This window comes from Mesoplodon mirus, assembly GCF_964341445.2.
Source record: "Mesoplodon mirus genome assembly, chromosome: 6".
NCBI classification, from domain to species: Eukaryota; Metazoa; Chordata; class Mammalia; order Artiodactyla; family Ziphiidae; genus Mesoplodon; species Mesoplodon mirus.
In genome coordinates, this window is record NC_138982.1 from 44,666,620 (window position 1) to 44,682,087 (window position 15,468).

The following is a 15,468-nucleotide window of genomic DNA, read 5'->3' on the forward strand; positions in this document are numbered from 1 at the left end:
AACTGGGTTTCTGTTTATGAAAAGGTACATTTATTGACTTCTGGGGAAATTCCCTATTCAGAATGAGGATGAAAATGCTGTTTGGTAGGAGATGAAGGGATATTGAGAGTTCTGGGTTGGCCATCTAGGGACCAGACCTTCTGGCCCAAACCAGACTGGGAAACAGAGAGATGTGTATGCACTGCTTTTGCTTGTCTCACTCTACAGACCTCAGTGACCAGCTTCTTGAAGTGGTGGGGCTAGAGGGAGCCATGGAAATGGGGCAGATCTACACTGGCCTGAAGAGTGCAGGCAGGAGGCTGGCCCAGTGCTCCTCTGTCTCCATCAGGTATGCTTCCTCATCACCCAGCAGCCCCCCAGTCTCCCCACCTCCCTGAATATTCTTACAGATAACAGCTAGGAAGCCATCTTTAGATTTCAGTGCAGAGAGAGTGGGGTGGGGCAGAAGCTTGATAACATTTATAAAGAATGTCTTTGGAGGCCACTTCCCCAACCAGGTATGACGCAAACATCCAGGACATCAACTAAAGGGTCCCACCACAACCAGTTTGCTGTTCTCTTAGAATGAATTGGTGAGATTCTCTAAATAGGATTGTCATATTATGAGGTCCAGAGAACCAGAGATCCAACTCCTTGCCTTCTTTATCTTTACAAATTGAACTGTTCAATGCATGCCAGAGGGCACACTTTGACAAAAACCAGGCTCTGTGCTCCACGCTGCTCTTTCTTGGATAATGGTCTTAGAACTAATTTTATTAGAGTTAAACCATCAACCTCAGCAAACCTGTCATAACTGACTAAGAAGATGACATTTCTTTAGAGTATGGATCACACAGGTCAGCCACTGCAGGTTCCTGAATAGATGGGGTCTAATGGAGGGGATCTTCTGATTTTGGTTGCTTCTGTTTAATAAATGCAACTCGTCACAGATTTTTGTCCACCTGATTATTTCAGGAGTCCTTATTCCTTTCCATTTCCCATTTAATTTCTATAGATCAAATCTATTCATGTGTCTTGGGGATCTCCTGGAGGGGACCACCACATGCAGGTTTCCCAAAGTTATTTAAACACAGAACCCTTTTATCCCTTAACCTCTTGGGTGAATGTCCTCAGAGCACATTCAGAGAAACGCTGTTCTCGGTGCCACACTGCATCCTTCAGAAAGGTCCTCAGAGCTGGTTCCCTGATCTATCCCACTAACCCCCTTTCTTCATTCCCTCTCTGTGTCTCCTCTGTCTTTTCAATTATTCCCCAAATCTTTGCTTCTCTTCTTCGTTGGGCTATTGTTATGCTGGGGCCCCTGTTTTCCAGGTTAACCTCTGTAGCTCTGTAGTTCCTTCTCTGTCCTTTCCCCATGACTCTAACACTGAGTAGGTCCAGTCCGTTAGCACATCTAAGCCATAACATATGTAGACCAGAGAATTTGGTCTCTGAAGAATTTTTTAAAAACATGTATAAGAGATAGGATATCTTCTGTTTCCAGATAGAAACAGAGGGGGTGAGTCAAAAGCCCTAGCCTCCTGGGCAGTTCCCAGATACTCTCCTCACTCCTCAAAACCAAAATGCCACTCTCCTCTTATTTGTTTTATTATTAGGTTTATTGGTCCTTGTTATTAAATATCCTCAGAGTCAGTCGGAGAATCATCTACATCAAAACACAGCCTGAAAAAAAAAAAAGAAAAGAAAAAGAAACGCAGCCTGCCTCCCTCATTTTATAATTTCAGAAACAGGGCAGATGCCAAACCCAGGTGAGGGCTTTCTGACCAGTGGGTGGCAACTGTTCCTTGCTCGCCCAGACCAGAGGCCTCTGAAAGGACCTGCCTTTTCTCCCTCATCTCTCTCCTTTAATAATCTATATGGCAAAGGAGCCTTGACCCAAGCAAGAAAGCAATGCTTTCTCCTCTCTCCTCCGCCTACCCATGGGAATCACATTCCCAATGACCCCCTTTCCCAGCTAAGCCAGGTCCACAGTCCATGCAACCGCAGTGTCTACTGTTGTTCAGGAGATAAAAGGGGATGCTTTAGGACTGGGGGCAAGGCAAGACACACTCAGACCTGAGCTGTACCTCGTTTAAGTGGGAGACGTTACCTCACTGACATGATGCAACTGCTCACTCAATATTGAAACCAGGCCTTTCCCCGTTTCATAACCTTCCCCATTTCATAGTGGCGTTTTGGCACCACGGACAGGCCCTCTGGCTGATCGTTTGACTAAGGGTCCACTCAGCTGTGGTGCTGCCGTACTTGTTGGCCGCTGTTTCCCAGACTCCTGTGGACTTCATTGCTCACCCAGGACCATGTTTCTCAAAGTAGGGTCTGGGGGTTAAAGCAACAGAATCATCCATAGTGCTTATTAAAACACAGACCTCTGGGCCTGGCCCACACCTGTCAAGTCAGGACCCCTGACGTGGGCTCAGAAATCTGTTTTCAGCAAGCCCCACCGCCCCCAGGAGAGTCTTCAGAACCACTCCTAGGTGGGCAGGGCAGGTCTTCCCACTTCTGTTTCCCTGGTGGGGGCAACCCTCATCCTCAGACTCCAAGAAGCTCACTGTGCTTTCTGTTCTCGGGGCTCCAGGACGAACAAGCTGCTGCCAATGCAAGTGGACGGAGAGCCCTGGATGCAGCCACCTTGCACGGTAAGTTTTGCCAATCTTTGAGATGAGGGTGAGAAGCTTTATTTTGGGCCCCTTTGGGGCACTGACTTAATATGAAACTCTGAATCTCAGAGTTACAGGAGCTTTGGGAGATCATCTAGTGCAGCTTCTCTTCCACTTTATTCATCCATCCATTCATTTACCTGCCAAGCTTTTATTGAATATGTGCTATGTGCCAGACACTGGGAGACACCAGTTCCAAAACCAAAGGAGACATAGACCCGTCTTCAAAGAGCTTATGATTCTAGATGGTGAATTCTGAGACTTCATCTACAGATGTATATTCTGAGAAAAATACATATATAAAAAATTGACAGAGCTTCCCTGGTGGCGCAGTGGTTGAGAGTCCGCCTGCCGATGCAGGGGACACGGGTTTGTGCCCCGGTCCGGGAGGATCCCACATGCCGCAGAGCGGCTGGGCCCGTGAGCCATGGCCGTTGGGCCTGCGCATCCGGAGCCTGTGCTCCGCAACGGGAGAGGCCACAGCAGTGAGAGGCCCACGTACTGCAAAAACAACAGCAACAACAACAAAAAAACTTGTTTCTGTCTTTGAGGTCAAGCTGTAAAAAAAGTAAATGACATAAAACTTGGATTTTAAGAAAACAAGATCATAGGTACGGAGAACAGATTGGTGGTTGTCAGAGGTGGGGGTAGGGGGAGCAGGGTGGGTGAGACGGGTGAAGGGGGTAAAAAGGTACAAACTTCCAGTTATAAAATAAGTTAAGTTCTGGGATGTGATATACAGCAGAGTGACTATAGTTAATAACACTGTATTGTATATTTGAAAGCTGCTAAGTGAGTAACTCTTAAAAGTTCCCATCACAAGAAAACATTTTATAACTATGGTGACAGATGTTAACTAGACTTATTGTGGTGATCATTTCACAATATATACAAATATCAAATCATTAAGTCATACACCTTAAACTAATATAATGTCATATGTCAATTATACCTCAATTTAAAAATTAAACTTGGATGAAATAACTATGCCTTAAATAATTAAATATCTCATTTCTTCAAGGATTCATAGGATATTTACTAAAATAGATCATAAACTAGTTCACAAAGAAAACATATATATAAAATCCAGACGCAGAAATTATAAAGGTTGTTTTATGTGACCACAAAGCAATAAATCTAGAAATTAATAATAGAAGATTAAATGAATAAATAAAATCCAATCGCTCAGAGATTTTTTAATTCTCCTAAAGAATAATAGATTTAAGAGGTGATCAAAGCTAACATTATTGACTATTTAAAAAATAATAAAAATGAGAAGGCTCGCATTCAAACCTTATAGAATATAGCCTAAACTGTATTTGGAAGTAAATTCAGAGTCTCATATACTTCCATCATTTGAAAAGGAAAAAAATGTAATGAATAATCCCCAAATTAAAAGAATAATAAAACAAACTTAGGAGAAGCAGAAGGAAGAAAATAAAGATAAAATTAGAAATTAAACAATTAAAAAACAGGAAAATCTAGAACTAGTTCTTTAAGCATGTCAAATGTTTGAAAACTTAATTTTAAAAAGAGAAAAAGAAAAACAGAGATTAGCGATATTAAAATATTTAATACATATGTAATATAAATATGGTAATGGTTTTATTTAATAAGACATTATATGACATATATATAGTTTTATCTTGATTCTAATAAACTTGAACATCTTATAAAAATCCTAGGTAACCTTAATGAAATGAAAAATATTTTCAAAGAATTACATCCACAATGATCTTAAAACAGATGATCTTACTGGTGAGTTCTTCCATATTATTAGGGAATAAATATTTATGTAAACTGTTCCATAGAACAAAGATAGAAAGCTACCCAATCCATTTGATAAAATTAAGACAGATACAAACACCTAACAAAAACTATGCTTAAAAATAGAAAACTACAGACCAATCTCAAATATGAACATGATACAAAAATTATAGTTAAAGTATTGGCAGATAGAATTGAACAATATATTAAAGGAATCATTCACTCCTCAAGAAGAATATATCAAAAGAATGCAAGGATGTCTTCTTATATAAGTTTGGATAAAAAAATCACATGATAATATGAATAGCTGACCCCAAAATACTCAATTACATTCAACATTTCTGATTTTTAAAGATGAAAACTCAGACCAGAAAGGCACTTCCTCAAAATAAAAAAAAAGAAAAAAAAAATCTCCTTTTTCTTTTGGCCATGCTACGCAGCATGCAGGATCTTAGTTCCCTGACCAAGGATCGAACCCGTGCCCCTTGCAGTGGAAGCATGGAGTCCTAACCACCAGACCACCAGGGAAGTCCCGAAAAATATCTATCTTAAACCAATGAGTAATATTTTATGTAACACACTAGCAGAATTCTCATTAAAATCATGGATGAGACGTGCTAATGTTATTTGGAAGTTCTAACCAGTGCAAAACACATGAAGCAGAAAAGAAATATAACTATTTGGAAAAGAATCAAAACTGTCATTATGGGCTTCCCTGGTGGCGCGGTGGTTGAGAATCCGCCTGCCGATTCAGGGGACACGGGTTCGTGCCCCGGTCCGGGAAGATCCCACGTGCCGCGGAGTGGCTGGGCCCGTGAGCCATGGCCGCTGAGCCTGCGCATCCGGAGCCTGTGCTCCGCAACGGGAGAGGCCACAACAGTGAGAGGCCTGCATAACGCAAAAAAAAAAAAAAAAAAAAAAAAATACTGTCATTATTTGCAGATAATATAATTGTGTACATAGAAAGCTAATAAAATCAACTGAAAACCTCATAGGTTAAATTATTTCAGTGAAGCTGTACAGAAAGATAGACAAAAGTTAATAGCTTTTGTACATACCAGCAATAACCAATCAGAGGAATATAACAGAAAAAAGTTTAAGTATTATAATGGCAACAGACAAAAACAAAATACCAAACTGAATTGTGAAAAATAGATGAAGAAGACTTCAAGATTTAAGTAATATTTTTTAAAAGACTTGAATTTAGAAACATCCTATGTTTCTAAATAGGGACCCCCAGACAAAATTCTAATGCAATTTTTTTAACTTGACAAAACAATGCAATAGCTAAGGCATTTTATAGAAGAGCTGTGAATAAGGACTTCCCATAAGATATTAAAATAGTCATAAAGCCACAGCAATTGACGCAATATTGGATAGATAAATCAGTAGTACAGAAGAGAGCCCTAAGAAACCCTAGTATACATAAAAACTAATGAAGGAGAGAAGAAAGATCATAAACTAATTTGAAAGTAATGGACTGTTTAACATATGGTATCCAAGAAATTGCCTGTTTGGGAAAGTGACATTATGTGGTCGGCCGTCCACATCCATGGGCTTTGCATCCTTGGGTTCAACCAACCTTGAATAGAAAATATTCAGGAAAAAAAATTCCAGAAAGTTCCAAAAAGCAAAACTAGAATTTGCTGTATGCTGGCAACTATTTACATAGCATTTACATTATATTTACAACTATTTACATGCATTAGGTATTACAAGTAATCTAGAAATGATTAAAGTATACGGGTTGTGCATAGGTTATATGCAAATACTATACCATCTTACACAAGAGACTTGTATAAAACCAGCATCCGTGGATTTTGGTATCGCCAGGGGTCCTGGAATCAATTCCCTATGGATACCAAGGGATAACTGTATAGTAACCTCTCACCTCAAAGTATACTCCAAAAACAAAACCAAAAAATCTCCAATTCCATTAAAGAATTAAATGTTACTTACCTAGGGAAGGGGAAAATGGGTGACTATTATTACATAATGAACAAGGACTTTCTAAGGAAAATGTGACGTTTAACTGTTAACAAATTTTCTCTGTAATAAAACAGAAAACTAAGAGCATGGGGCTGCTGTCCCTAGTGCTTGCCAGATGTTGTAAATGTGATGAAGGGTTTTTAAGACAATCATACAGACTTTAGTTAATTGCCTGACCAGAGAAGTTTGGGTTCTAACTACAGAAATGTGGGATGCTCTCTTTCCATTAGGGGTTGAAAAGGCAGATTTAACCACATCCAACTACTTCCTAAAATGGGATCTTACCTATTTAACCCACTAGCCCCTCCTAATTTGGGGATGAGGGAGTAAGATACTGACATTTCTTTAACTCGAGATGAGGACATGACCTCATACTTCTTGCCCCTAGTGTATGTACATACAGTGGACTCCCAGTTATCTGTAGAACTAGAATCCACAAACCACATCAAAACCTCACGTTACCCAGCATCTCCAAACTCCTGCCCCATCAAGACCTTTGTCAAAACTGCTGAAAACCCAAATGAAAGGGATTTGAGTTTCACCTCCTCCCCTTTGTTCTGGAGGTGCTAACAAGCAAATAAACTGGTCAGCTAGAGGGAGAAAAAGGAGAAGCAAGGATCTTCCACGGTCTAAAAACATGGGCTCCATCAGTGGGAAATGTAGGCGGTGCCACAGCTGCCACTCTCTGTCCCAAGCACGGCCAGCTCCACTGCCAGAACATTCCCCCCGTTCTTCTTGGCTGTGCTAACCAGTCAGTACTTCCATAGCAGGTACAGGCTCTGCGCTGGCTCAGGGAATACCAAGGTGAATAAGATGAATGTCTTCTTCCCCTCGGGGCTCATGTGCTCCCGGAGTGGGGCAAGGCTTACCACAGGAAATGTGCCACAAATCACTACCATCAGATGGGGCTGAATTGCACACCACAGATAAGTGCCTCACTTCCCTGAATTCTGAGATAAAGACAATGCCCATAATAAGGCACGTAACACAAAACGATACTTGATGTGTTGTCGGTGTGCTCCCCTGGTGGCTACCACAAAACAGAGAGACTTACTCCCCTCCTACATTTCCAGGCTGATGGAAACCAACCTAACAGTCGTTTTCAGCTTCCTTCCCCCAGGTTATGTTCATTTCCCACAATGACTTTTGTTGCCATCTTTTTCTTTCTATATCCTGGGGCCTTATAAATTTAAACCTGGCTTGCAGTAGAACCCTCTTAGCCAGACTCTTCCCAACTCCAGCTCATCTTGACAACAGCTATTGAATAATTCCCTTCAAACTCTTTTCTGCATGTTATCCTCCCACTTAAAAAGTTATCATGGTTCCCCACTACCTCATATTAAACCCAATCTCTGCTGCCTCCTTCCCTTTAAAGCCCTATACCAACTGCCCCACCTGTATCCCTGACCTCGTTTCTTATCCTTTGGTCCACAGTCAACCAGCTGGTATGTAGCCCCTCAACCTAGTGCCTTCCCTTTCTCTTTCACCAACACATTTTCTTCCCTTCCTTTCAGATCTTAAAATTCTTCCTCAGTTGCTCCATTCAGGTTCTTCTCATTCCTTACCTAACTTCTTTTTGACAACACTTGGCTTATCCTACATTTAAACTTGTTGATGGGTCTCTCTCTTCAAGAGTTCCTCTGTTGTTCTCTAGGGTCACACTGTCATTTCAATAGGTGATAAAACTCATGAGAATGGGTTCATAGATTGTGTTTCTTTTGACAAGCATCTTTCTCCTCCTCCAGTGTAAGATAAGTTATTTAACTGGTGCATTCCATTTTACAGTTTACATTGGGCTTTCATTGACAGATTGTCATTTGATCTTCACAACAATTTTGTGAGAAAAATAGAATAAATTCTACTATCCTCATTTTACGTTTCCGCAAGCACTGCTTCTGAAGGCTAAATGATTTGTCCAAAGGTTCACAGCAAAGAAGGGGGAGTCCTAGGACCCAAACCCAGGTCTTTGAATCCTAAGTGCCTCTTGTTCCCACATCATCTTCCTACTTGATAAATGTTGCTGGACTGACAATGCAGATTATCAATGCATCAGTGTCACCAGGCCACATTCAAATAGGGAGTAAGCATTTTGAAGCCATACCCTAAGGGTAAGGTTGGGAAGAAAGACAAAAAAATGAGAATTCACCAGTGTCTTTCACTCCCAATTGACTTAAAGTTTGCAGGAGAAGACACTCATTAAACCTAAAATTCAAACAAAAATAAAAGCTTTTAAAAGTAACTTGGGTCTCCGCTAGAAGACTAAGAAAAGAGGAAACGCCTAAGAGACTCCCTTGGAAACTTTCCACATGAGTAGCGCTTGGGTCAGAGGTCAGACTGAAGCCTCTAGCTCAGTTTGGAGTTACTGGTTGACATCTCTGCACTGCCCAGGCAGGAATGGCCAGGAGCAGTGGAGGCGGGGAATCCAAAGAACTAGGCTCTAGCTGTTCCGGCTCTCTCTGTGCGACCTTAGGCTAATCCAAGGCTCAAGAGAGCCTTGAGATCTCCATTCCTTTATCTATCCTGCAGAGGGGTTGAATGAGATGGTCCCTGAGGTCTCCGGCTGTGACATTCTGAGAGACTATGAATAGCAAGGACATGAGACAGGTGATCAGCTCAGCTGATCGCCACGTGGGAAGCTCACACCTGTCTCTCCCCAGCGTTTCCGCCCCTTGCTTCCAGCAGTGCTAAACGCCAGGCCCAGTCAGGGTCCAGTTGCCAATTTTGAAGCTGTTCAAGGACAGTCGTCCTTCTGCATGGGGCTCCTTCCAGCCCGAAGCTGGCCTCCCTTCCTGTCTCTGCAGATCACTCTTCCATAGGCTCTTGGGATTTGCAGGCCACTAATTCATTTCTGCCTCTTTGCTTTTAGATTAAAATTACTCACAAGAACCAAGCGCCTATGATGATGGGGCCCCCCCAGAAGAGCAGCTTCTTTTCTCTGAGGAGGAAGAGCCGTTCAAAAGACTAGACACTATGCCCAATGCCAGTTCAACCAAGAGAGAAGACAAGAAACTGAAGCACACACATACACACATACACACCACACACACACGCACACACACACACACACACACACACACTCTTCTCCAACCAGTGGAAGCCAAGCCACCCTTCAGGAAGAAGGCTTCACCCTGACATCCATTCTATTTCAACCATGGACACACTCCAACAGAGCCAGTGCCGGCAGGACATTGTGAATGGACTTAGGGCTCTCCAGGGTGCAGCTGGCTCATGCAGCAACTTCCACTTTCCCAGAAGACCTTGAGCGGGACTTTCTGAGACTGAAGGAGAACCACCCCCCTTTCTTTCCACCACCCCTGCAAGTTTCCTCGCCGCTCGCAAGGAGCAGGCTGCAGGTTTCCTGTCTAAGGGGAGATCGGATGTGGCCAAGGGAAAGAGCCTGCGTTCCAGGGGACGCTCACAAAGGTCCCTCTGTGAGGAGACAAAAACACCTCCAACTCTCAGATCGCAGCCCTTGGCAGGACTCAGCATACGCACGCTGGTTTCTTGGTTGTCCTTCGAGTGACAGCTTCTCCCGGAACTTGCTGAGGAAGCAGAAAGGCTGTGGAAAGCTGTGTTTCCCTTCTTGGTTCTGCGCACTCTCAGTGGGTACTAGTGATTTTCCTGAAGCCTTCTGGTGGCTGTGTGTTTGTTTAGAGCCGGCTCCAAGAGCCCCCAGAGCTGCCTACATAGCACACCTTAGATGTGGTATTTATTTTCTTAGTTCTGTGAACACCTGGGAGGGAAAGCAGAGAAACTGAGATTTATTTTTCAAATTGGTGTCATAATATTGTGTAAAAAGGGAAGAAAAAAAAAACCACCCCCAGCTTCTTTCTTTTTCAAGCCACAGCGTGTTTCCTGTTTGAGTTCCAAGCCCTGGTGGCAGACTATTCCTGAAGGCAAAGAAGATGGGAGGGAAGGGCCTTTTGCTAAGGAGACCAGGAGACAAGGAGTCAGGCAGTTCCCTCCTGCCTCTGCAACGACCACTCCCCGAGCACAACATGGAGGCCCTACTGAAGGTCTTAGGTGTGTGTACATATATGTAGCATATATATATTTATATATACAAATATTTATTTACTGGTGGATTTTTCTGGATTGAAAAAATATGCAGTACAAGAACAGAAAGTGGGAAAGAAAAAGAAGGCTCCAACTCCCCATTTCTGCCATTTCATTGTCAAGGCACATTGCCCCGTGGTGATCATGAGATTTAAGAGAAATTAAAGTATCTTCTTATCATAAAGAGACTGAGAATTTCTATTCTGGATCCTCAAAACAACATGAAAGCTATGCTGGGCAGGATTTACTCTCCCATTTGTCAGGTAAGGAAACTGAGTCTCGGAAAAGTTAAGAGACTTGTCCATGGTATCTTGGCTAATGTGGTTTGGGACTAGGTACCACTAAGAAGATATGTAACAGGGAAAAGAACCTACACATCTTGGAAAAGGGTCATTTCTGGTCACTGAGAAGCGATTCCATTTGGATCCAGGTTGCCAGGGAGGAATGAACGTGTGACACATGTGTGGACAGGACAAGCCCACATGAGAGAATGAGGCCTCCCAATACTTCCCAGAGACTCTCTCTGGCCTGACCTGGTGAGACGTTGGTCCAGGGTTGAAGGCAGTGGACAGATCTTCAAATTAAACTCTCCACATGTCCTCTCATCATGGTCATCATAGTCTCTTAATCTAGAAATGCCTCTGGCTGCCCGGATGACCTCAGTGGAGAGGCAGAAGGAGGACAGAGGCACCTCAGCAAGGAGCTGCCAGCCAGGGCCCAGAGGGGCCTCAGCAGAGTTCAGTGGGCTTCATTCAGCTGGCAACAGCATCACTGCCTTCCCCGAGGGCAAGTCTGTGGAGAGCTTTGTTGGTAGAAAGAAACATTCACCTCGGCACCTTTGCTCCTTCAGCCTCCATCCCCTCTGAGATTTCCGAAAAGGAAACCTGGACCCACTCGACGTCACTCCACTGAGCTCCCTCTGATCTCCTAACACTGGGGCAGGAACTTTGCGCAAGGAAGGGAAAATTAAGATTGTGTGTACAAACTGATCCTAACTCTGAAAGAAGCAGTCATCTAGGACTGTCTAAGACAGAGATCTAGAACCATCCTGTTCAACCTAACAGTGCAGACCGCTGGGCAAGGGGAAAGCAGGCCACCTGAAGAATGTCCTGAATGATGGGCTCCTTGGGGATGGGACTAACAAGCTCAGAATGACAACAGGTACTATCTTGGAAGCCACTTGATTCTGAAATGAAGTCAGGTTCAATTTGGGGTCACTGATTCTAAGACATTTGCAGAAATTCTTGCATGTTTCAGCCTCAACCCCCCAAGATTGAGGCTGTTGAGACATGGCACTATCAACAGGTGAAAGTGATTTCTTAGAGACTCACAAGTCAGAGACTGGCCCCTGCCTGCCCACTGTGGTGCACAGGACTGGCAATGTTGCTTGAGAGACATGTCCCGTGTCCTCCTTAAAGCCACAAAGTATAGCAAACATCGGTGGAATTGTACTTTCAATTTTGTAACCTCAGTAAGTCTGATGGTGTTGTTTAATCTGACTTTGCAACTCATCCCTTAACTACTGGGACTGTGGTTTCTCACTGTGGAGTACCTCATCACAGTGCTCCTCACAGCAACCCCTGAGGTTGACAGAGAAGATATTATTAGCCCCATCTAAATAATGAGGAAAGCAAGGCTTACTATAATTTAGTGACTTCTCAAAGTTAGGCAGTAAGAGGAGAATCCTCCCTTATTCCTCATCGCATTCTGATTCTGGCCATGCCCCAGACATGTTCTCACCTGCCCCCACAGTTCTACCCCTCTAGCAGTAAAAAGAATGAAACAGGAAGTCTTCAATACATTATGTTGTCCCTGGACTAATGGGCTAGGCGTTGCATCTCATTATGACTTGGTCTTTGTAGGTTTCCTCCAGTGAGTTGAGAATGGAGACAGACTTAGTAGAATGATTATATTTCAGGTCAGAGACCAGCTCCTCTCAAGAGTTCTTTCCACAGATGGAAAAGATATGTTAAAATTGCCAAATAAATTAGGAAATACTTGGCAGAATCTGGAAGAACCTCCAGACTGGCGTTACATAACATGCATATACATTATACATATGGACATTATATAAGGTGACATAGTACTTAATGTGCTGTATATATTATGTAAATTACATATTTGTGAGTAATCATGATAAATATAGAGACCCACTAATCACTTTTTTACACATACCCAGTGACAGATTAGGAAGTTACTTTGCCAGAGAGTCTTAAAACTTACTCTCTCCTGCTGCTTTGGTTCCAACTCCTGCCAAAAATAATTGCATCAACTTTTCCCATCTCTAGCCCCCTCTCCTCTTAGCCAAAACCCTCAGTCTTAGCTAGGCTGTACCTTCCGTGGAACACTACCATGATTGAGATCCATAAAAATAGATTCTGGGGATGGGAAGGATCTAGACTCCCAGATTCCCTGTGTCACCGACCTACACCCCAAGGCTCCCAGGCAGATGGATGTCTAATGCTGATATTAAAGGGAGAGAGAAGGGGAGAGAGGAAGCGTCTACCAACCCTCCAAGGAAGGAAACTTCAGTGTTCCTTGGCCACCAGTCCCAGGATCTGACCATAATCAAATCAGGAAGTTATTTCAAAAGTCTAGTTTAAGTTTCTGCAGCATATCTGAAACCATAATTTCCTAAAATGTGTTTCACACAATACCAGTATCCATAAAATGCTCCATGAACAAAAGCGTTCTGTGGTCAAGTACTAGATCCCCTTCTAGAAGAAATGGTGGGCTTTGATTTGTCTGTTGACGTCCATAGATTAGAAACACTGCCTTAAGCCCACCATTTCTTCTTTTTTTTCTCCATGGAAATGGAAACATGGAAGTAACCATCCTCTGCAATAATATTCCATAAAGTACTTTTCTAGGACAAGGACTTCTCAAGGCACTCTTTCTAGTTTCTTCTGTGATTGCTTAACTACTTTTATTGTTCCCCTCTACGTGTCTTCAAGCAAGAATCAAGGATCTGGCCTCTTTGCTTCCTGAGTGGAGAAGGGATTGGGGAAAAATTAAGGGGAAAACAGGATAGCTGCCAGGGGTCAGATTTCATCTGTGTAGCTCTAGAGGACAGAACCAGGTCTAAAGAACACAGTTGTGGAAAGGATCGATGTTTATTCAATTTAATGACTGCTCTTGGAGCTAGCTGGCTGAATATGGAAAGAGCTGACTTGTGAGGGAATGAACAGCCACCTGCTCTTATAGGAAGAGCCTTGACCTAGTTGAGGAGGAAAAAGCGGTGATTGATCTACCTTGTTTAAAAGCTGTTAAACTATTTTTGTAGGCATCAGTGTTAAATCAATAGGTCTAGTACTTCCTTTTGAGCAGCAAACCTCAGTGTCCATTGTTTTCTGAAAGAGTGAAAGATGACTCCCAGAGAGATTTCTGGATCAGAAAATAATATTCATAAAGTACTTTTCTAAAGTACTTTTCTCCTTGTTCTAGAAAAGTACTTTCTGGTCTAACTGGTACTGACCAGTTAGACCACACTTGTACATGGCAGGATTGACCAGAATCATTGGCGCCCTCAAGGGCAGCTAGTGGTGGTGGTGATCTTTCCTTGGCAGCTCTGAAAGTTAAAGGAACGAGTTACAGTGTTAAGCCCAAAAGAGATTTTGCATTTCTGTTGGTGTTCATATTAGCAGTTTGGAACTGTTCTCCTAGTCATGAGTACCAGACCTGCATCCGACTTGCAATAAATAGCAAGGAAAAAGAAACTATCCTACATCTCAAATGCCAGTCAAGTTTTGCATAAAACAGGGGAACAGAATTATGTAGAATTTCACATGGGGCCATCATTTTTAGCTCACCTTAATGTTCCACCATACTCAAGTACATATTTTAAATTTCTACTATAGAAAGAAAACAGGAATGGGAATTCTCATTTATGGCTTGCTGAGTACAGGGCACTGTGTCAAGGCCTTTTCATGTGCTATCCCATTTAATCCTCATAATCTGGGCATTTTGCTTATTTCACAGAAAAAGGAGTTAGTGCATAGAAAGGTGAAGTACCTTGTCCAAGGTCAAACAGATAGCAAGTAGTAGAGCAAAGACTTGACGTGGGTCTGTCTTACATCAACAATTATGCTTTTTCTACTATATTCTAATGCCTTTAACCTTCTTATCTCACTATTTCCAACCCTACCATCATCCTGGGTGAGATTACACAGCAGTGAAAAATTGATGTCCTACCTGGTCAACCTCTGTATGGCCATCTACTCATGTTCCTACTAAAGAACTTCCAGTGCTTGCTCATACGGAAACTCAACAGCCTCCATGGGCAGCTAGAACCCAAAACTTCACCCTTGCAATCAAACTGGCAGCCATCCCTTAATCCTCAATGTTTCAAATTCTAGCTGAATGAGAATCATTTCCCAAGGCCCACCTAATAGATTTTTCTATTCAACTCTGTGAGTGGGAGAGCAGCAAGCAGCCTTCTCAGACATAAATGCCATGGTCAGCAGTGACTGGCCTGCACAGGGAAGGAGAGCGAGGGTTGTGGAAGGGAGCCTCCAGCAAGAAGGCTCTGCATGTGATCCTCATTAGTGATAGACGTGGGCTGGGCCATCTGTGTTCCACAGGAGAACAGAATGGCAGGCTGCCTTTCAGATGCCAAGAGATGCTATCTAATGGCAAGATCCAGAGAGCTCAAAAAGCAGAGAGGCATCTTTCCTCCTGAGCATCTCTGTGGGAAACCAGGGACACAAAACCATGGGGTTTTGGAAACTAGCTGCTTAACTTGCAGGGCATTTCACCCTTGCTACCACTTCATTCTTCATGTTCATGTGGAAGCCAACAAGCAGAGCCCTGCAGTCTTACCTGCTAACTAAACTCCCTGAGATGGATCCCAAGCTGAACCTACGTTATCTTGGAATCTGTAGACGCAATGGCAGGTGCATTATAGCAAGGCACCAGGGTTTGCGATTAAGCCTCCAAGTCTCCCAGGGGTCAGGAAACACTACAGGTAGAAGAGACCATTTAATTGGATGCTCAATAAAGA

The 15,468-nt window shown here is 42.9% G+C and overlaps 1 protein-coding gene across 1 annotated transcript in view; it reads left to right on the forward strand.

Moving 5' to 3' along the window:
* The window catches only part of DGKG (diacylglycerol kinase gamma), a 185,721-nt gene extending 174,276 nt beyond the window's left edge, over positions 1-11,445 (forward strand). The window contains exons 22-24 of the mRNA XM_082625389.1: positions 208-328; positions 2,576-2,636; positions 9,280-11,445. Of these exons, the coding sequence (XP_082481515.1) occupies positions 208-328; positions 2,576-2,636; positions 9,280-9,378 (281 nt within the window). The 3' untranslated portion in view covers positions 9,379-11,445. The remainder of the gene's footprint in view (positions 1-207; positions 329-2,575; positions 2,637-9,279) is intronic.
* The last annotated feature ends 4,023 nt before the right edge of the window (positions 11,446-15,468 follow it).